This window comes from Syngnathoides biaculeatus, chromosome 16, assembly GCF_019802595.1.
Source record: "Syngnathoides biaculeatus isolate LvHL_M chromosome 16, ASM1980259v1, whole genome shotgun sequence".
Lineage (NCBI taxonomy): Eukaryota > Metazoa > Chordata > Actinopteri > Syngnathiformes > Syngnathidae > Syngnathoides > Syngnathoides biaculeatus.
In genome coordinates, this window is record NC_084655.1 from 25,165,009 (window position 1) to 25,185,347 (window position 20,339).

General features: G+C 53.2%; 2 protein-coding genes across 7 annotated transcripts; one reads left to right on the plus strand and one right to left on the minus strand.

The window, feature by feature from the left end:
- Positions 1-47: 47 nt before the first annotated feature.
- Positions 48-3,069, plus strand: rdm1 (RAD52 motif containing 1). The gene is made up of 7 exons (XM_061845879.1): positions 48-280; positions 1,513-1,692; positions 1,774-1,899; positions 1,978-2,113; positions 2,399-2,497; positions 2,566-2,666; positions 2,735-3,069. The coding sequence occupies exons 1-7, from the start codon at positions 182-184 to the stop codon at positions 2,798-2,800; spliced, it is 807 nt and encodes a 268-aa protein (XP_061701863.1). The 5' UTR covers positions 48-181; the 3' UTR covers positions 2,801-3,069.
- Positions 3,070-3,119: 50 nt separating this feature from the next.
- On the minus strand, positions 3,120-15,286 carry LOC133514297 (integrin alpha-3-like). Of its 6 annotated transcripts, XM_061845855.1 has the most exons (28): positions 15,156-15,263; positions 14,259-14,431; positions 12,826-12,953; positions 12,601-12,728; positions 11,476-11,594; positions 11,291-11,397; positions 11,137-11,229; positions 10,649-10,708; positions 10,029-10,185; positions 9,771-9,964; positions 9,608-9,696; positions 9,399-9,532; positions 9,138-9,215; positions 9,002-9,069; positions 8,419-8,555; positions 8,198-8,341; positions 7,723-7,820; positions 7,489-7,639; positions 7,137-7,223; positions 6,823-6,902; positions 6,457-6,534; positions 6,285-6,387; positions 5,130-5,297; positions 4,793-4,915; positions 4,591-4,704; positions 4,265-4,351; positions 4,066-4,191; positions 3,121-3,977 (listed from the first exon to the last, which is right to left on the minus strand). In XM_061845855.1, the coding sequence occupies exons 2-28, from the start codon at positions 14,426-14,428 to the stop codon at positions 3,891-3,893; spliced, it is 3,108 nt and encodes a 1,035-aa protein (XP_061701839.1). In that variant the 5' UTR covers positions 14,429-14,431; positions 15,156-15,263; the 3' UTR covers positions 3,121-3,890. The 6 variants fall into 6 exon arrangements, with proteins under 6 accessions (XP_061701837.1, XP_061701839.1, XP_061701838.1 ...); XM_061845853.1 differs by lacking the exon at positions 15,156-15,263 and having other exon boundaries at positions 3,120-3,977; positions 14,259-14,578; XM_061845854.1 differs by lacking the exon at positions 15,156-15,263 and having other exon boundaries at positions 3,122-3,977; positions 12,643-12,728; positions 14,259-14,577.
- Positions 15,287-20,339: the final 5,053 nt, after the last annotated feature.

Below are 20,339 nucleotides of genomic sequence, written 5' to 3' on the forward strand. Positions count from 1 at the left end.
TTGGCTCGCGCCAAAGTCGCCGCTATTCGGTTGGCTCCCAAGTTAAAGCCCGCCTCCTCCCGGAAGCGCGCGGCCTCTGATCGCCGCCGAACGACGAGGAAAAACCATTTTGGATTCATTTGCTCGAGTTTTACTCGCTTGTTTTGTTTCTAACGACACCTCCGAGGACTCCTTTTCCTGAATGGAAGTTGACGTGGTGGACTTTTTGGTTCCTGTGGAGAACAACAAAACTTTGTTCGTGTGGAACATCCAGCCGGACTTCACTGAGGCTCAGGTCCACGTCAGTACCCGTCCGAACCACAACCACACACACACACACACACACACAGAAACGACTTGTGCTATAGGGCGTGTGTGTGTGTGTGCGCGCGCGCTCGTGCGTGTTTTGTTTTTTTTTTGTTGGTATGGTCCAGTCTACGCTTTGAGGCTCACACCGAAAGAGCAGCAAGCAAACTTTCAGGGAAGGCTTTTGTGCACATCTCGGAAAACTTTTGTCAACTTTCTAGTTGAATCCAGATATGAGGTGCTACTTCTAAATTCTCCGAACTCTACATGCAAATGCTGTTAGGTGGAAACGTACAACTTCAACATCCGATAGAAGATGAGCATCCTCCTTCCCGGTTTCATCCCTCCATCTCCAGCCTTTCCTCTCCGTGCGCCATCTTTTCTCGTGGCTCGAATGTGGAATTCCGACTGAGAGCTGCCAAGGACGTTACCTGCCGCCTTGATGGCGACATGACCGCTGACTGTATCTAAAAATAAAAAGTGCTCCTGTACCCATCAAGGCGGCAGGTAACGTCCGTAATTAAAGGGGAAGTCCACTCGCATCGGATAGGTCGTGGACGTCGTCGGTGCTGGACGTTCCGTTCCAGTGCTCGGCGCTTTCGTCTTGTGTGCTTCCACTCTCAAAGTTTTTGGCTTCCTTCCTTCCTGGGAGACGAACTCCGGCGGACAATCTCACTTTCTTCAGAGATTTCTTTGTTTTTCTGTCCGGAGATGGTCTCCAAAAAGCTCCCGCCGTCACATGTTCCTCGGAAGCCGTTTTCAGCGTTTCCCCCGGGTCGTCGTTTCTGCAAGTTTGGCGTTGCTGCGAGCGAGCGAGGACCCGTCAAATACGTTCACGGCAAACTTTTCTTTTCCAGCAAATGGGAAGATTCGTGCGGCGTTCAACTTGCGTCCCCTTTTCCAAGATGGTCTGAATAAATATCGTCCGGTCCTCCGTTTTGCTTTTCTTTGGCTTTCCCGGCGGACTTCCTCAATCGGACGCCGTAGGAGCATATAAAAGTGTTGGAAGACGCCTCAAAGAAGCGTCACTAATGTTCGGTCCTTCTTTTTCCCAGTTGAGCTCTTGAACGATTTCTTCAAAGCAAGCCGGAAAAGCCGAGGGCTTCGGTCACCTCGGCTTTTCCTGGACTCGGCCCCACCATCAATTCGTATCCAACCCGACTCCACCTCCGGCCTATTTCACGATCCGGCTGTTTTTTTTTTTTTTTGGGGGGGGGGGTGTCGTAGGAACGCTTGCACGCGACCTTCTCGTCCTTCGGCCCGCTCTACTTGGTGAAGGTGCGTCCCAACGCCCCGCTGAGCACGCCCGGATTCAACGGCATGGTCAAATTCTACTCGGCGGCTCAGGCCCGCCGGGCCCAGCGGAACGCGGACGGACGGTCCCTCTTCCAGAACACGCCCGTCATGGTGGACACGCACGCTTTCTTCTTTTTTGTCGTGGGGGGGGGGGGGTGCAAACACGCATTTTTGTTTGTGATGTGTCGTCAGGTGAGGCTGAGCTCCAAACGGACGCCTCACTTCCTGTCCGCCAGCAAACCTCTGAGCCACGCCCGCTGCGTGGAGTTGGCCAATGAGTGCCTGGGGTTCAACGGGTGGACGTGCGACATCATCACAGTAATTTCATTGGCGACTTTGCGGTTGGCGGAGATGCGGCGCGTCACGTGACTCGAGCGCTTCCTGTGCGCCCCGCAGCTTAAGGAGCTTCCTGTCGAGGAGGCGAAGGCGGACGCGGGCGGGCGCGTCAAGCTGGGCTGCGTGGTGCAGATCTCGTTCCCGCGTCACGGCGTGAGCACGCGAGGAGCCGCCGTGGTGGAGGACGACGTCGTCGGTGAGCGGGCTCGCGAGGACTGAGTGGGTGACCCGCAACACGGACGTCGGGTCCTTTGGCGCGCCGGCGCTCTTTGGTCGCGTTCTGCAAAGAAGGGGGGTGGGGGGGACTTGATACCTTTCTAAAGATCAGTGTGAAAATGATGCCGCTTGGTGTCCTCTTCATGAAGGGTCAAAGGTCTGAGGTCGGGGGGGGGGGGGGGAATTCCCAATGTTGATGTAACCACTTTTAAACCTTCCAAAAAATCAACCAATCACGTGTGTGTGTGTGTGTGCGCGCGCTCAGATCCTGATGCGTTGCTGCAGAAGCGCAGCAGGATGCACAAGATGGTGCGAGACAAAGCGGCGGTCCAGGCCTTCTCCACGGTGGTTCTGGTTCTGCTAGGTCAGCCGCCCGACCGGTCGTCGTAGCGATGCCGTCCCGCATAACTCCCGCCCGTTTGCGTCCGTCAGGTGAGGGCAAAGTCGGGGTGGAGCTGCGACGCCCGGCGGAGCACCTCTTCCCCGAGGAGCCTCCGGGACTCGTCCGGGTCCGCGACCGAGACCCGAACCGGGTGAGCCCTCGCGTCTGCTTCTTCTACGTCATGTCTGCCGAACCCGACCGATGATGTCATCGCGCCAGGGGGACAACTTTCCTGCCGACGAAGACCTCTGGGAACACGAAGACCTGGACCTGACCGTGTGGTAGACCGAAACCTTCAGCGACTTGCGTAACGGAAGGAAAGTGATCATTTTGAACAACTCCTGCCGCGTCATTTCGTTCCCCAGAAAATGTCTCTGTTTTGAATGAGATAACCCATCACTCGACTGTTGTACTTTATAAAATCAAATCGGGGTTCGTGACGCCTTCATTCTGGTTTGCACACCCCGGCCACCGGGGGCAGTATAAAAAGCCATCCGGCACACGGTGGCCGAGGAAAATGGACCCTAAAATGCAAATAAATAAGCCAAACTGGACATCGTGATATTGAGTTCATTTACGTTTCGTGACCTCATAGCAAATGACCGGCGAAATTTGTGAGGATAAGCGGCTCGGGAATTGGATGGACGACAGGCGGAAAAGCGTCGGAGGCTCGAGCGCAGACCAGAATGAGCGATTCCATGTTGAAAAAGTTTCTAAATATTCTCGCTTGTGTCGATCTTCAAGGACAGTCGAGTAGGAGGCCCAAGTCATGAAAAACGAGATTTTGGTTGTCAAAACGTTCTGCGCGGCTGAAACGACGACTCCGGCCGGCACTTTACTACGAGGCGAAAAGCACATCATTCAGTTCAAAGCAAGTCCACATCATTTGTGTTTGTTTCAAGTCCAAAGTTGAGCCGCTTCTGATGAAAAGTTTTGGCAGGCACAGACAAGTTTAGCGTTACGAAAACAACGACGACCCGGCGCTACTTTCACAAACGACACCGCAGCAAGTCCCAAAAGACCAAACAAGTGGCGCGGAAGCAGGGGTCACGACCTTTCGACTTTCGCCTTCAGACGTGCTTCTTTTGCTTAAACCAGCTCAGGTAGTGGAGTATTGACCTTATTGAACTTTTTTGGGGGAAAATTCCGTCATTCCCCAAAAGTACACCGACACAAATATAATTTCTAAAAGATGCGCGACACAAGAATATACACACACATCTACTAGCGAGTTATTTTGAAAAGACGCCCACAGACTTCTGATGGTTCACACGGGCTCCTGCGCGCCTGTTGTCGCTGACCCGCTTTAGGGTGGCTGCGGAGCCTTTCCGTGGAACAGGGCGGCGGTCCGGGCGCGCCGGGATCGGGGTCGGGTTCAGGTCTCGGCGGAGACGCCGTCCCGCTCCTCCGGCGCCGCAATGGGACCCCGGTGCCGTGCGTCGCCGCGCACGAAGAATCCGCTCTGGGCGCAGGAGGTCAACGGGACGTGAGTGAGTCGAACGAGACCGCCCACCCCACCCCCACTTGTGTCACGGTGTGAGGTTGGTCACCTTCCACAACAGCGCACAGATGAGGGCCAGCAGGACCAGTCCGGCCAAGACGGACACCCCAATGATCCACGGGGGGGCGTCGCTGCCCACCCGTCGCTCCGGGTAGGGATAAACGTGGACCTCCATCTGCAAACAACAACAAAGCCGTTGGCTGCAACTGACAGCGGGCGGAGGGGGGTGGGGGGGGTGGTAGTCTTACCCGTGTGTTGGGGGCTTCTGTGTTGAAGGCGCCCAGCCTGAGCGTGGCCTGTCCCCGCACCAGGACGCCTCTGGCGTCCAGGTAGTGCTAATGCACACAAACACAGGGAGGAGTTGCTAGGTTGCTCCACTAGGTGGATGGATGGGGGGGGGACAGGGGACGGAACCTTTCGTCCACATCCTCGGTGTCTGACATTTTTGAGGGCAGGTGCTCGATGCCCATGAAGGTTAGGGTTAGCCTAGGGTACCCTAACCCTTAAAAATTGTTCCAGTAGCCGGACGTCAAGGATGTGGCAAAATTCCATCGTGCAAATGTCCAAGACGAACCTCCAACATGGTGGCCTTCCACAATCGCGCTCGTAGCGTGACGCTGGCGCGTTTCTTCACGTTCGGCAGCGGGCACGTGAAGCGCACGCACTTGGCGCCGCCGTTCACGCAGTCCTGCACACCCAAAAAAAAAAAACCAGCTAGCGACCGTTCTCAAATGAAGGTAGCACGTAGGGCCCCCCCCCCCCGCCGGAGGTCCTACCAGAACGTAAGACTTGTCGTCGTTGGTCTGAAAGTGACGGACGGGCGCGCCGGGTCCCGCCCCCTCGTCCTCCTGCACTTCCTCTTCCTGCACCAGACTCCGCCTCTCCCTCCTCCCCCCCATCTATTACACGACATCCGTTTTATGCGTTGCGCAGCGGGCATTTTCGTGTGCGTCGCATGTTCCACAACGTGCGTGGTTGCAGTGAGTAATAACAAACAAAACCGTGAAAGCAAACAATGACAATCACCTTTTTGAGGGCGACAGTATATTTTTGGCCCTTTTTCAAAGTCCCTGGATGTTACGTTGCCGTGGCGGCATCACCACGGCGACTGACCTTGAGGCGGAGAGGGTCGACCACATCGCCGGGCGGAACGCATCGCGATTCTGCGCTCCCGTTGAGCGAGATCTCCGTCAGGTACAGCAGCCGCTTCCCGTTGGACAGCTGGCTCGGCCAATCGAACGTCAGCTCCGGGTCTCCTCGGCGACTCCCCCCCAGGTGCACCTGCGGGACGGCGGGGAGGCGAATGTCCGGCGCAAGTCGACGCCACTCCAGGCCGAGACTGGAATGCGCTACGTCGCGCCTCTATTGCGAGTCGACCTCCTACAGGGGTGGATCGAGTCACTGACTGCCAACCGAATAAGCACCGGACGTACTCGAAGACACTGTTTGTCAGATTTGTCTTTCCTTTAGTAATCAGCCGCTGGTTGGTTTCATCCCCCCCAAAAAAGGACCGATTTCTGACCAAAAGGTGGCAAAAACGAGCGTGCGAGTGACGCGTCAAGGAGAACAGCGATATATATATATATATATATTTTTTTTTTTTTGCAGTTGTCGGATGGAAGAGATTTTGAATGTGTTCTTTTCCTCGTCACAATGGACTTTTCCTCTCTGCCTCTTCTATTCAAACCGCTCAAGAAATAATAGCGCTTCTCCGCTGAGTTTTCTGAGTTCACCTCACAGTAAGTCCTACCCGCTAGCGGTCAGCGGTCGTCACGTGGCCACAGCTGCCGACCCGAGCGCGGCTGCGGCTGCGGCTGCGGCCCCTATCCGCGTTCATTCGTAGGCAATGCGGGATGCAAGCCGGCGGCGTCTCGAGGAATCTCTTTGTTATCGGTTATGTCTTCTTTTCCCGTTAAGTGTCGCCGCAGCGTGTCATCTTTTTCCATCTGAGCCTATCTTGAGAGAAGCTAGATCTCTAACTCTTCTCTGTAGAAGGCAGAATTGCACAGACAAGCTGGGCGAGACCACGGTCGAAGCCTGCCCGTTGAAAAATGGACTCGACGGATCGTCGCGGGGCACTCAATGGGATAATGCGAGCAAAGCTACTTCTCACGCGGCTGATAACGTGAACTACGGCCACACTCCAAAATCCCCCAATCTAGTCATTCAGGAACAGCTTTTCAGGGAACTATCTAGGTCCGCTTCCTCCTATGGTGGGTTGGGGAGTGGGGGGTGCGTGCGGGGTCGGGAAGACAACCTTGGCCTGACCTGGAAGGTGAAGATGAGCAGAGGGCCCACATCCTCCGTCGTCCTCACGGCCGACTCCCCCGGCACGTGACCGCCAAAGGGGACGGGGCCCGGTCGGTGGGTCCTGTCGTGAGCGGGAAGAGGGTGAGGCTGAGACGGGGTCCCCGAGGTGTCCTCGAGGCGCTGTACTCACAAGGTCAGGGACATGTCCACCGAATACTTGATTATCAAGGACAGCGAGATCGGAGACAAGTCTGTCTGCTCGCTGAGCCTGCACGTGATGCACACAAAAGTTAAAGCGACTTTTCGGGGTCCCGGGAAATATTTTTCCAAGGACACTTTCGTAATCCTAACTGCAAGCAAACAACGAACCATCTGCAACCCAAAACTTTGTTCAAAACTTGTTCCAATAGAATAAAGCGTCACCAAATTAATTGATCCATACGCGTGCGTTGGAGCATCTCAAGCGAGAAGCGGGATGCACCCAGGAACGGTTGTCGGCCATTTGCACTTTCTTTATGAACGTGAGGTGTTAAATGTCAGTGAGCGAGTGTCCTACGTAGACATCTGCAGCAGCGTCTCCGCCTCCCGATTGTCGCAGCTGAGCTCTGAAGCCTCGAAAATGATCCACACTTCGACCTGGAAGGCGTCACCACGGCAGGAACAGAAAATAAAAAGTGAGTGACGAATGAAAAAAAACACAACGACAAATGAAAAAATTAAACAATAATAAGACAAAGAGCAAACATCGAGGAGAAAGAACAAGGACCAGAACACAAGGAGTTAAAAAAAAAAATCACAGGGAACAACAATTAAAAGAACAAGGACTGACAATAAAGGCACGGAGAGGAAAACCGATGAAAGGTTCTGTACCATCCTGTTACTTTGGAAAGGGTTTCCTAGCTCACAGAGAACCACGGAACCTTCCACGGAACATTGAACTTTGTGGATGCCGCCGCCCTGAAAGGAGCAAAGACACCAGAAGCTCTGAGGTAGTCCAATCTAAGTCAAATCAAAGCCTCATCCTAGTACCATGTCCAGATGTTGTTAATGTCAGCGCCAAGTCTGGTCCCGAGTTAAATCCAAGTCACATTCCAGACAAGTCCATATCGGTTCTAGGTCTGGACAAAGTCAGGTCCTTCGTTGAAGCCTGAGCTCCCTTGACCGTTCGTCGAGTCTCCCGAGAGTCTTCAGGTCAAGTCCCGTTTGAACTCCTTATAAGCACCTTAGTCCGGACTCCCGAGTACACCAGTGCCGGCGGGACCGTAACGTTAAGAACAGCCAAGTGAGCATCCTCCGCTGTGTTGCTGACATTGACCCACAGCAGAAGTCGGTCCGCACCGCCCCCGTAGGACCACACCTGACGGCCAGACCGCCTGGAAAATACCCGGCCTGTCAGTAGAGGTCTGCCGTGAACCACTGAGGCGGCCTTTAGGGTTACCGCGCTCTCCAGACTCACATGCTCAGCGGCTGCCGCTCGGCGTCCGTGAAGTGGGCTGCCATCTGCAGGTTACTGCGGCAACGGTTATCGGAACCACATGACTTCTGGATGTGGACCTGAGGAACAAAGGCAACAGTTTCCTTGCAAAGAGTGGCGAGAGATACTTAAACCCAAATTCTTCCTTTCTCAATGGAGCACGATTCCAGAACACTTATCAGCACCAGAGGGCTAATAGATAACACAAAGCCAAAGCCAGCAACGGGTCAATGCTTCCAACCCTGTTACCCGGCCACAAATGACTTGGACAAAGCCAGGCCCAAGGAGAGGCCTTTTGGAACATTTCTGGGCCCTCGGGACTCTCAGCGCAGAATGCCAAAGCACTTGTCGTCTGTGGGTTACCTCCACACGACAGTTGCCTAATCTGCATGCCTCAAATTCCCTCTTGAAAGTTCCACACACAAGTGCTTACTACCAACCCTTAAAAGGTTCCCACCTGGGTCCTGACGGGTTGGGATCTTTGGCTCAGCACCGGGAAGGACCCCAGGTCCTGGAGGGGGTCTTTGTTCTTGGGTATCTTCTGGTTCACGGACGCGTCCAGTGAGAACACCAAGGCTGCCACGCGGTCTCGGACAGGAGCCTGACGCAAAGTCACAAAATCGGTCATCGTGTTCAGGAGGCCACACCCATTTCCAGTCTAGGTCCCCAAGCTCTCACCGGCAGTCCGACGATCAGAGTTCTGCAGCGCTGCCGCGGAACCAGCACGGAGGCCGAGTACGTGCTCTGAGCATTGCCACGGAAACGCAACCGGGGCTTCGGGCTGCCGACGTCGGCGGCCACGCTGAAGTGGACGGCTGACGGGCAGACAAGCCAAAAATGCGTGCGGCGTTTACAAAAGGAACTTACAGGATCGCTCGCGACGTTTGATTTCGTTCTTTTTTGCTTTGTGTCGTGAGCCGAAGTTCGGGTGATTGGGGTGGGACTGCCGGGCAACACCGGCGAGAGCAAGACCGAAGAGAAGCTTGGTGGTGGGTGGTGTTAGAGAGGAAGGCGCAAGGGAAAAGCGCCAAAATTTGGCGGGTGGAAACCGGGGGTGAAACTGAGAAATTGGCAAGCGGGGGTAGGCTGAAAAAACCTCAGCCCTAACGGGACAAGGCAAAAAGAAAAGAAGAACAAGAAGAAGATCCTGTCATTCAGTCAAGCTAGCTTGAAAGAAGAAGAAGAAAAAAGCCTGCCGATAGCCGAATCTCGGTGAAGATCGTTTTGGTGCGCGCCTAACCCGCATCTGCGGTGGACTCACTGATGTTGTCTGGCCGACGCTCGTCGCCGCTGCTCCACGTGTACGAGAAACACACCTCCACCGAAATGCTGGCACACGCGGACACAGTTGGCGTGATGTTAGCATGTTAGCCGGCGTCACAGTTGAGTCCCCTCACCAAAAGTCGCAAGTGTTGGGCTCCACGATATTTGGGGACACTCTGATGGTTTTGTTGAGGTGGATCACCGGACGAGACCTGCACGCATGATCGGCACGAGTCATTAGTACAATACTAGGAAGCTGACTTGTCATTGATAACTAGTATTATATTTGCAGCACGCTACTGTCAACTATGAGCTTTGCCTCACAGCTAATACTAGTCGTACAACCAAATATTTCCTACTAGTGAGGACAAAGAGTGTAGTAGTTTAGCGCGCGCCTCAGGAGGACGGCGGTGTCGTCCAGCGAGCCGACTAGAAGGTCCGGATGTCCGTTCCCGTCCACGTCCAGTCCGCCGGACAAGGAGAAGCCGAAAGTGGACAAGCGAGGAGACAAGCTGCTTCCGCTGATCACCTGCAGGGGGAGCCGAAGCGCAGTCACGCCGCCTGCGTAAGCCTGCGCCCGTCTGCCTTTGCGAGTGTGACGCACCTGGCCGGGCCGGGCGGAGACTCCGCTGCCGCTCCCGCGCCAGATCATCACGCTTCCCGTTCCGTGAAACGGAGCGCCCACCGCAAAGTCTGCAACACGCATCTCGACGTCACGCGACATCGCACGGTCTCACCGCACGGCGAGCGAGACGACCTCCCCGGACCCTGGAAGCCGTCGCCGTCCAGGTCGCCGGCGTGCGCGACGGCCATTCCGAACGCCGAAGCGGGCGGCCCCTTCAGCGCCGACGTGGCCGTTGAGCGGAAGCGCCCCCCCGCATTCATGTATACGTAAACGGCCCCGCCCACTCCGCGCTGCCTCTGGAAGTAAAAAGGCGCGCCCACCAGCAGGTCTTGCCACCTAGGGGTCACGCCGTGTGAGACGTACGTAGCGACGCGGTTGGCGACGGAGCAGCCTCGCTTACCCGTCGTTATCCAGGTCCGCGGCAGCCACGGCGTTCCCGAAGTACGAGCCCGTCTGCTCTCCTCGCAGCGTTTGCCGGACCGTCAGCTCGGCGCCGGCGCCTTTGACTGCCAGCAGCACGGAACCGCGGGCGTCCTCTTTGGTGTCCTTGGGAGCACCTGCTTAGGGGAACGGATTTCAACTTGCGCTGGCTACTTGTCAAGCTTCGGGTCCATGTACCCAATACGCACTTTGTCCTCATGAGCAGCGGTGGCTCTAGGATCGCGAGCAAAAAAATGGACTAAAAGGAACGAATTGTTTTAATAGAGAGTCGCTCCAAAGACAATCCAGCGCACTAGGAAAAATGTATTACTATGATTATTATTTTTTTTTTTTTCCCAACGACTAGAGCCCAAGTGGTTCCACTCGTGCGACGTGTTTGGATCCGGTTGGATCAGGTAGCCGGCACTGTGGAGGGACTGAATATTGTGCGCAACTTTAAGGAGGGCATGATTATTATTTCAAGTGTTGCACAATAGGAAGGATATGAAAGATGTACTAAAAGAGATCCCCACCGCCGCTCCTCAAAAATACATCGATACAGCCATCAGCCCGTCGGATGGAGACAAAGGAAGTCATCACCTGTTACTATGGTGACGTCATCCCGAGAGAGAAGACCGGCAGCCTGAGTGACGGAATAGCCTGCGTACACACGACAAGTTAGCATGCTTAGTCGGTAACACGCAGCGGTTAGCACATAGCCTACGTCTTAGCACTAGGCTAACTGTCGGTGGCCCAGCGCATCGTTTCATGCGGCCCGTGGCAGCGAATCAAAATGGAAAATTGTGTTCCAATGTAATAATGTGGATTTGGTTACCAATCCCACCAAACGTTTCTTCAGCGGCATCTGATTTGACAACTTGTGATTCATCAGTTAGTTGTGTATTTCTACTGTGCACGAGGTGACGATTGGCTCATGTGGGTTCCGTCATAAGTACGACGTTTGACACACCTGCGTGGAGATGTTCGGATTTAGGCTTGCCGTTTGTGGACCGTTAGGATTTACTGTACCCTCGCTAGCTTTACTTAGCGGGTGGCAGCTATTATGCAGTGTTGCCTGGGTGACTGACCCAAGTAGATGTTCCTGCGCTGGAGGTTCGGGAAGGAACTCCTTCCGGTGTCAAAGATGACACGAGGATTGGTCCAGGTCACGTGGACGTTTCCTGCATCAAAGAAATGTTGGAGAAGAAGAGGAAGACAGAGAGGAAGAAAACGGCGTCGTACCTTGCCATTGGTAACTTCCCGGCGATCCGACAATGAGGTCACGCCGAAAGATGGCAGCGGACATTCCCGAGTTGCACATGACCTCTCTGCTCACGTCCCCCAGGTGACTGCGTGCGCGTGACGGTGAAGGGGCGGAGCCTGATGACTTCACAACATGTGTCCCCCCCCCCCCCCCCCCCGCATACCTGCACAACTGCTCGAGGGACCGCCACTGGTCGTCCGCGCCGTCACGGAGATAACAGCGACCTATCATGTGTCTGAGCTTGGATGCGCCGTAAACCTTCACGAAGCGATGACCGCACGCCTGCGGGGCCACGGTAGGCGTGTTAGCACGTTAGCATGTTAGCTCGACAACCCCGGGCGAGTCGCGTGTTGCCCGTAAGCTGGTTTTCTCATCCTGATACCAGATACCCTTCTTACTTCGGCGTGGCGGGTACTCGTGAAACCTGCTGATAGCGGCCACCGATACTTCAACTTTAAGTCCTCCTAGCCAGGAGTTGGGGCGATACCGCGGTGGCTTCTATACGTCATTTGTCCGCTCATAACGCCCACCAGAAAGCAAATAAGGCCTTTGTCACATTTGGTGCTCGTGCTTATCTTGGACTTGCTTTAGGTCGGCCAGTATTTAAGATGAAATAGTCTTTGACACTTGAATAGTAATTGTCCGAGTGCAAAGTTGACTCCCGTGCAGTCGTTAGGAAGACGGGCTTTTCGTACTCCACCAATCCCAACAAAGCGGCCGTTCTCGGCCACATACGGACGGAGAGTATTCGCTCAAGCGGAAGAAGCTGTCAGAGGGGCGCGTTGACAGAACCAGGCTGCCGTTTCAAATGAAATATCAGCTTTGTTGGCCAACCTCATTATTTCTTGGCTGATCAATTTTCAAGTTTGTCAGCGTTCAACCGACCCGACATTACGAGGAACGTTTGATTCCATCCTTCTATCCCGTTGGATGGAGCCGAGCGGTCACGTGACTGCACGCGGAGTTTCCGTGGCCTTGAGACCCGTCCTGACGCAGGGACGCGCTCCCCCAGAAGGCAAGATGCCTTTTCCAAAAATCGGGTCGGGAAACACTTGGCCAAGATCGTCGCAATTTTTGAGAGCTCACTCGCGATCGCGCGACATTTCGAGATTGGCCAAACAGACGGTTCCGGGAGTGGTGTCAGCGAGCAGACAGACTTGTCTCCGATCTCGCTGTCCTTGATAATCAAGTATTCGGTGGACATGTCCCTGGCGTCTATCTAACCCAAACTGTCAAATGTCTTCACGTGATGAAAATATCTTTGAAGATGAGGTTTAGGTGTGCGTACCGGGCCGTAAATTGACATCCCGTCAGCCACGCGTGGACTCACCAGGACCCGTCCCCCGGGTGGCCCCTGACTGGCGAGCGACACGCCCAGCCACATGTCCTCAACCAGGTCCTCGGACAGGTCCAAGTCTGAAAGGCACCAATCACAAGGGAGGAGGAAGGGCCCGTCCGTGTCTGGTGGTTTTTACGGCTTCGCCCCGAAACAGGAAGTACCGGCCGGCCTCACCTCGGTCAATGAGCGACAGCCTCCTGCAATCCGACGGGTCGGCGGTGATTGGGCAGCTGTACACGCCCCCTGTTCGATTGGCCGGGACGTCGGGCTCCGCCCGCTCTCTGGGAGCTCCGACCAATAAGCTTTCAAGAGCACAGGTGACACAACATAAAGGTCATGCGTATGCAAGTCAATCGGATTTGAATTCAGAATGCCACTGAAAATTTTAGGATGAATAATTCGCAGTTATTTCAAAGTGATCACATTTTCAAGCGCTGTATGTCAGCTGAACTTTTCAATGTGAACAAATTGGCCACATAAGAAATTCAACCCTCCAAATTCAAACGCAATATCATTTTCATTCTCCTGAGATTTAACTGGCTACAATTCGCTGTCTGCAATGCACCGTCTAAATTCAGTGTGAAGAAGATCTGAAGTAGGCCCGCCTTCTTCACAGTTGAATTTCAGACAAGGGGGGGGCCGGGGGGGGGGGGTAATGATGAAGATGCTCCCAAACTGTTTCCAGGTTAATGTTGCGTTGCCTCCTATATTTCAAATAGAGAATTAGCTTGTTGTGCAGTGTATTGTGTGTGCGCTTTCATCCCGGATCAGGCTGTGTCGAGGAGGAATTTCCAAATGACACACCGTCTCATTCTGAACTTTCTACTTTGGCTTCAGACCAGACAGACCTTTCCCACTCAGAAAAGAGAAACTCTGGTCCAGTTGGACCACTTTTTCTTCGATTATTCACATCCTCCGACGGTCGTTGCGTCTTAAAACAACAGCATTTCTTTTTTAACTTTCGCCATTAATATCGAAAGTAAACATAAGCTGCACGTTTAGCTCGTCTTTGCTCTACGTTGCCCGGACTGCGTCGCTAACTAAAGCGGCGGTGGTGGGCGCTGTTGTTATAAAAGACATTGATGGGCTGCGTAAGCCCTGGAACATTTGTAATCACGAGTGTACCCCTTTAAGAGCAGAGCGGGGCGGTGTAACGTAAACAGGCAGGAGAGCGTGTGGCCGAGCGGCAGCAGGTCCTTGTTAGAGAAAGTTCCGTGTTCTCTCTCCCCCCCCCCCCAAAAAAAAAAAAAAAAAACGGCGGGTTCTTCTTTTCATTTTGACAGTACGTACACTATGTGATCGGTACCATTGGATGGAACAACCATCATCATCATCATCATCATCATCATCATCCCTCACTCATTCAATCACGTTGCAAAAGGCCACAAACTCAAAATAGTTGGATGCTATACTTTCAATTTGCATTAGATTTTTTTTTCTTTTTTTTTTTTTTTTTTGGGTGGGGGCACAATATCTGTAAAGAGACTGCACCAGTGGCGCACAATTGCACACGCGCGGCAGTTTAGAGGGAACATTGGCTGACATTTTTTTTTTTTTTTTTTTTTTTTTTGGCACGCCGTCTCACGATCGACCAAGACCGCACTCACAGGTGCGTGCGCGACTTGAGGTCAGAATGCAAAGCCACGGAAAGTCCAAAGAAAGTTCCGTCCGCTCCCGTCTTCACCAGCGGGAAGCGCGTGTCCACGTTGGACGCCGCGCACGAGCTCACCAACAAACACACGCATGTCGCCACGGAGACGCTGACACACGCAGACATGGCCTGAAAGACAAAAGACAAACGCGCACACACACACTCCTTGCAGAATGAATGGACACAAAAGTAAAGTGGACCGTAAAGTGAACATTGCATAAAACGTACATGCAAAGCAAAATCGGTCGTTTGCAAACATAGCAGAAGTTTCAGTCAAGTACACCACAAGCGCCAGATATTCAAAGTGATGACAAAAGTGATGAAAATTGTTGACTGTTTGGAGCTTTTTTTTTTTGGGAACATTCAATCCTATTCTCGCTTAACGTACAACTCGAGTTGCTCAACCGTCTGGTGTCTGCGTCGTGGTATTTTGCGCTTCATAACGCACGAGTTCGCCGGGAGCCGGTCTCGTACTCCCGTTCTTTTACGCTGTTGTAACCCCTGCGGAATGGGACGGCGTCGCGGGGGAAAGGCGGCCTACGCCCGAAACCGGTCGCCGGTCGGTCGCGGGGCGCGTAGCGACACCGTCGCTGAGCGGAAATCGATCCCGCGCTGCCCGCGCCAAAGTCGGGCTTGCCATCAGTGCCACGACGAGATACGAATACTACGAGAATGTAGAATCCTCGCGTGGGCCCTTTCATGTAATAACAGCATTTAATGTTGTCAAAATGTCACTTTGAACGTGGACACGCAGCAACGACAAGGGAAGAAAACGCGGCGCAATGTCAAGTCCAAAATAAAACATCCCCGGAAACAACATGAAAGGTAAAAGGAGGATAGAGAAGAAAAGGACCTGTTGCCACCGAGCCGCCGGAGGATCCTCGTCGGGCCGTCGCTCGTCGTCCACTCAGGCGCGCGACCGCTGAGCGACACCTCCCCCTCATTGTCATTCTCCTTCTCTACCAGCCCGGGGGCCTCGCAAATGAAATCACGTCTGCACGCCCGCCCACACGGTCCGAGGGCACCTTCATTGTTGCCTTTTGATTGGCTCGCCGCACGAGCGCGCCGGCCTCCCCGCGACTTCCCGTCTCTGCGATTGTGACTTCCTTTTTACTCATTTCGTCATCTTTCTTGCGTCGTCTTCCTTGCGTGCTGCGCCGCAAACCCGCTTAGACAGATGTCGTTCTCTCGTCCGGTATTACGGATGCAGCAAATGTTGGGGAGCGGCAAAAAAAAACAGGACTTAGTTTCAAAAGGAGCCCGACGGAGATTCGCGGAAGTCGACGCTCGGCCGTGTACAAAGTTTAAGCCCGCCTACGTGGGCTGAGTGTGTCCAAGGTACGGCCCGCGGGCCGGAACCGGAGCAGGGCTCAGTGTTTTGGGATCCGTGGAAGCAACAAACTGTCAGGTTATGAACAATCTGGCTCGATCTCTCTCTCTCCCTCATTGTCTGCCTATCTCTCTATCTGTCTGTCCCTCCCTCCCTCCCTCCCTGTCTGTCTGTCTTCTCCACCCGCCCATCCGTCCGCCAGCCAGCCGCCTGCCTGTCTTTCTTTTCCGCCGAAAGGCCGACTTCCTTTTGAGGTCTTCACAGTAAACGTGTCAAAAGTGAAAAGCGGCGTTCGCGCGCTGACGTCAGCCGTCCAGTGGAAACCACGCGAAGGTTTTCTTCAAATTCCTCGCGGTTTCGGGCTTCACAATGTCACAATTGGCACTTGACAATTTTTCTCTCTTGTTGATTTGGAAACTTCTTTCACATCCAGCACCGTCGTTGGTGTTCATCGGTCCTGAAACGATGATGATGATGATGATGATGATGATGATGTGTTTGCAGTCTGAAAAGCGCCGTTGCTGTTTCATCAAGAAGATGGAATCCAAAAGCGCGAATAAAAACAAAGGTGGAAATTTCCCACTTTCAAAGAATTGTGCCGAAAAGAGCCGCAGAGCGGCAACCTGGCCCACGTCGACGGCGCCGGCCGTCCCCCTTAAAAGGCCTGCGTGCGGGCACCCCCGACACATCCACAACCTCCAGGACCTTCGGGACCTTCGGGACCTCCAAGACCTCCGGGACCTTCGGGAGCTCCAGAACCTCCGAGACCTTCAGGACCCCCGCAACCTCCAGACCCTCCAGGACTTCCGGACCCTCCCGGACCTTCAGTACGTGATCGGTCTCAGCGTTCTGCTCCTTTGTCTCGGAGGGCTCGGGAATTTCACTACAGTAGTTGAGAAATTCCACTCAAACGATATTGAAGATCATAATTTGATACATTTTTCAGTTACGGTGTTACCCAAAATGAAGACAAAATACATTTGTGTTGTTAACTTTAAAAGCCATCGTCAGTGCGTTATGACAGGAAATAAAACAAATACTAATCATGATAATAAATAGGAGACAAATGAAGATTTCGTTCTGATCATCAAGTATTCAAAAATATAGGTATTTATCCCATCATTTTTTGGTTCTGTTTCTTTTCAGTGACTCTGGAAGATGAAACAAATACTTCGAATGCTAACTGTACACATAATCCTGGTAGTAGATCATACCTCATAATAGTCCAAATTCCTCATCGTCACGATTACTCCTCATCATTTTCATATCATCATTTTATGAATTATTATTACGATTTTCCTCAGTTGACTTTGCACGTTTCCAAAGTGAGCGCACTCGCACTAATTGTGAAACTGTCGAGTCGAGTCGAAGATGATGAAGATGAAGAGTCGCAGAGCGAAGAACGTCGCATATCTGAAAATCGGAATCGAGCGCGACGCGCGGCCGTCGGAAGCGGATGACGTCGAGGCGGAACGTTAGCGACAAATGGAAGGAGAATGTCGGGGTTCCTCAGGGTACAACGCAAGGTCCTCCCACATTGCGGGCAACTCGCCGTGAGTCATCGCTGCTAGTGCGGCCTAATAGCGATCAACTTTTCAGCGGCGTTGCGGTCGTGCGTGCGCTTCTGCAACTACTTTCCGTGTGGTGTGATTTTCCGGGGATCCGACCGGAAAAAAAAAAAACAACAACAACTCCCGCTTTGATTGGCCCTCACTCACTTGCAGCGTTTTGATGCACTTGTCTAATGTGTTCAGTTAACAGAAGCGGCATAAAATGGAAATCCATTTCATGGCATTATACAGTATATATATTCAACAACAACAAAAAACCTCTTCTCGCAAGTCTGCTCATTTGTGCGCATTTGTAGAATGTTCGGCCACTTGCAAACTTTTCCAACCGCAGTTGGCCGACAGATGCGACATTTCTTTTGGACGTCGTCTTTCGACTTATCAGTTGTCGCCGTCTTGTGGCGTAAACGTTATCCTCGAGATACAAACCTCGGCGAGATTTGTGGTGCGTGGCGTTGGCGGATCCCCGTCCGAGTCTCCGGTGAATTTCTTTGCACTTCCGTGACGTTTTGGTGCCGGCAGTAGCACTTTCTCACGTTTCATCGGAGTTGTTTGGATGTGAAAGAAAAACAGATTGAGACAATTCCATGCATCTCCACGAGATGGCAGAAAGTGCAACATACACACCTTTTGGAATTCTTACAAGAGAATAAGAGCTGTCGCGGGGAAAACTGAGACAAAATAATGACTTTTATTTCCCAACTTTTCTTGTCAGGTTAACGATGACTCAGTAAAGTTTTTTTTTTTCCAAAAAAAACTAACGTGACTCCAACTAGCCGAGACAGATTCCTTGCGTGTGCGCTATCAAACTCGGCCGAATTTTGATTCTGACCCGGACGTACGCGGTGGGGTTGGACAAGCGCGGTCGACGCCGGGGGTGGCCGTCCGTCCCCCACTGGACATTTTCTTACCCGTGGTCCGCTTCGGCGGACCCCGAGCGCGTGGCTAACTTTAGCTCCGCCTCGATAGATGGCGGAAAGTACAAAGGAACCTGCAGTGACTCACCTGGAAGCACAGACACACCCAGTCCTGGTCCCGGTCCAGACCACTTTGAGGTTTGGACCGGGACCAGGAGCGAACGCTCCAGCCGGTGAGTCACGCGGGTACGAGTTCGCTCCAGTCATGTAGACAGTCTTCCCCACTTCAGCATCGCACCTCCACCTGCCGGGACCCGGACCCCGTAGACCATCGCCACCACCGTCTGGATCATGATCGTCGCCCTGGTGCTGACGGTCTTGCGGCTGAGCGGCGTCCACGAGATGGCAGCGGCCGTCCCGGTCTGCGGCCTGCCGGAAAACGTCGTACTGGAGGCCCACAATCTGCTCAGAGATCTGGTAAGCGCCGCCCTCAGAACCTCGCACGTATCCTTTTGCGGCATTCGGAGCGGAACGATGTGTCTCCATCCAGCAGGGGGCCTCGTTTCCCGTCCACTGCCTGCCGCACAACGCCAACGCGACTTTCCCCCGCGCCGCCCTCACCAACGGGACCCAGGTGAGCTCGACCCTCGGCCCACGGGAGGGAAACCAGCGACCGTCGAATCCCTAACGCGAAATTCCGATTGTGTGAAACTGGAGCCTTTATGAATCCTTCTGAACAGACCAAAAAAAAAAAAAACAAAACCCATTGAATTAGAACGATGCGTTACGACACTTGAAGATGCCTTGCGAAGGCAAACTTGATTCACCGATGCTGCAGCGACACCTGCCGCCGGTGCGAAGCTACTTGCGTGGCCGTAGCTGCCCCGCGGGTGGCGGTCTGACGGAAGCGTTCCGAGATCCGAGATGTTCAGTGGAACCCAAGACAATTCAATGTTGTGTATTCAAATTGGAAAATCTTCCACCAAATTTGATCATTTCATCGAACCTGGCTTCATGCTCCCATGGAGCATGAGGCGCCATAGACGGGCTAATCAAAGTTTGCACAGATGTCACGGTAACTGGAAACCTTCAAACAACTCCCACTGTAACACGCAAACAAGCAGAGGCTACAACAAGTCCAGTAAAGTCACGCAGGCCTAAAAAGTTGACGCACCACAGAGAAGAGTGCCAAGTTTGAATTCATGAAACGGTCGCCATCTTCGCCTCACAACACTCATGACAAATAAGCCTCTTGGGAGACAAAGTCTGGACTTGTCTGCTCTACACGCAACTTTTCAAGAAACAAAACGCCGATCACGCTGACCATGTTGTTACCGTAACGCTGTATTTGGAGTTCTAACGTCATTGGTCGGACTGCAGTGTCGGCGGACGTTGCGGGTGCTTCACCGGGTGCTGGAGGGGGCGGAGCAAGTTTTCCAGGACAACCATCTGCCGCGCGGAGAGGGTGGGCTCACGTGGAACGAGCAGAAACTGGAGCACTTTCAGAACCTTCAGAACCGCCTGGTGGACGAGGGCGGCTGTGTGAGTAGCACGACCCCACGCGAGCCCGCGGTGTCCGGTGCGCCGATGGACGGAAAGGTTGACTGTCTTCTCGGTTCCAGTTGTCTGCCGGGGCCCTGTTGGATCCGGATCTGTTGCCCTACTTTGACAACGTGACCGCTCTTCTTCAGCAGCAGGTACATTTGGGAAACTTTGAAAGCTTTGCCGGCATTTTGCGCAGAGGGCGCAGAGCGGAACCTCCACAAAACAGATAGCGGATAAATGGGTCTGTCGAAAAATTGTTTCGATTTGTCTCTTCAAGCGCTGTCGACAGAGTCTTTTAGTCCCACAATTGCCGACTGTTGTTCAGATGACTGACGAATGACCAGGTCACCGGGGTGGGGTTGGGGTGGGGGATGATTATTGGCAGCATTGTCGATCGACAAATATAAGACAAGTCTCTGGAGTTCGGAACGAGCCTTTTCCAACAAAACTAACTGGAACTAGGAAGCACACTAATCCCTCACCTGCGATGACTACTGTACATCAACAATGTCACCCTGACCAAGTGTGCCAGTGTGCTACCTTTGGATAAAATATGAACCTTTTTTTTTTTTTTTTTGACTTTGTACTGTACAGGGTGTTTTAGCCACAAAAATATATCCAAAATCATTTTGTACTGTACAGTAATATGGGTAAATATGGCTGCCCCCCTCTTCCACTGGATTTTCCGTGAAATGATGATTACTGATCCGTTGTATGAACAGCAACATACTGTCGGT

Bases quoted from the DNA above. Each gene is read 5' to 3' on its own strand.
- rdm1 (XM_061845879.1), top strand. From the start codon at position 182: ATGGAAGTTGACGTGGTGGACTTTTTGGTTCCTGTGGAGAACAACAAA. The intron at 1,693-1,773 runs GTGGACACGCAC...ATGTGTCGTCAG, and splicing joins TCCAGAACACGCCCGTCATG to GTGAGGCTGAGCTCCAAACG. The intron at 2,114-2,398 runs GTGAGCGGGCTC...GCGCGCGCTCAG, and splicing joins GGTGGAGGACGACGTCGTCG to ATCCTGATGCGTTGCTGCAG.
- LOC133514297 (XM_061845853.1), bottom strand. From the start codon at position 14,521: ATGCAATGTTCACTTTACGGTCCACTTTACTTTTGTGTCCATTCATTC. The intron at 11,595-12,600 runs GTACGCACACCT...GTGGCCCCGCAG, and splicing joins GGATGTCAATTTACGGCCCG to GCGTGCGGTCATCGCTTCGT. The intron at 9,216-9,398 runs GCGCGCGCTAAA...TCATGCGTGCAG, and splicing joins GACACCGCCGTCCTCCTGAG to GTCTCGTCCGGTGATCCACC.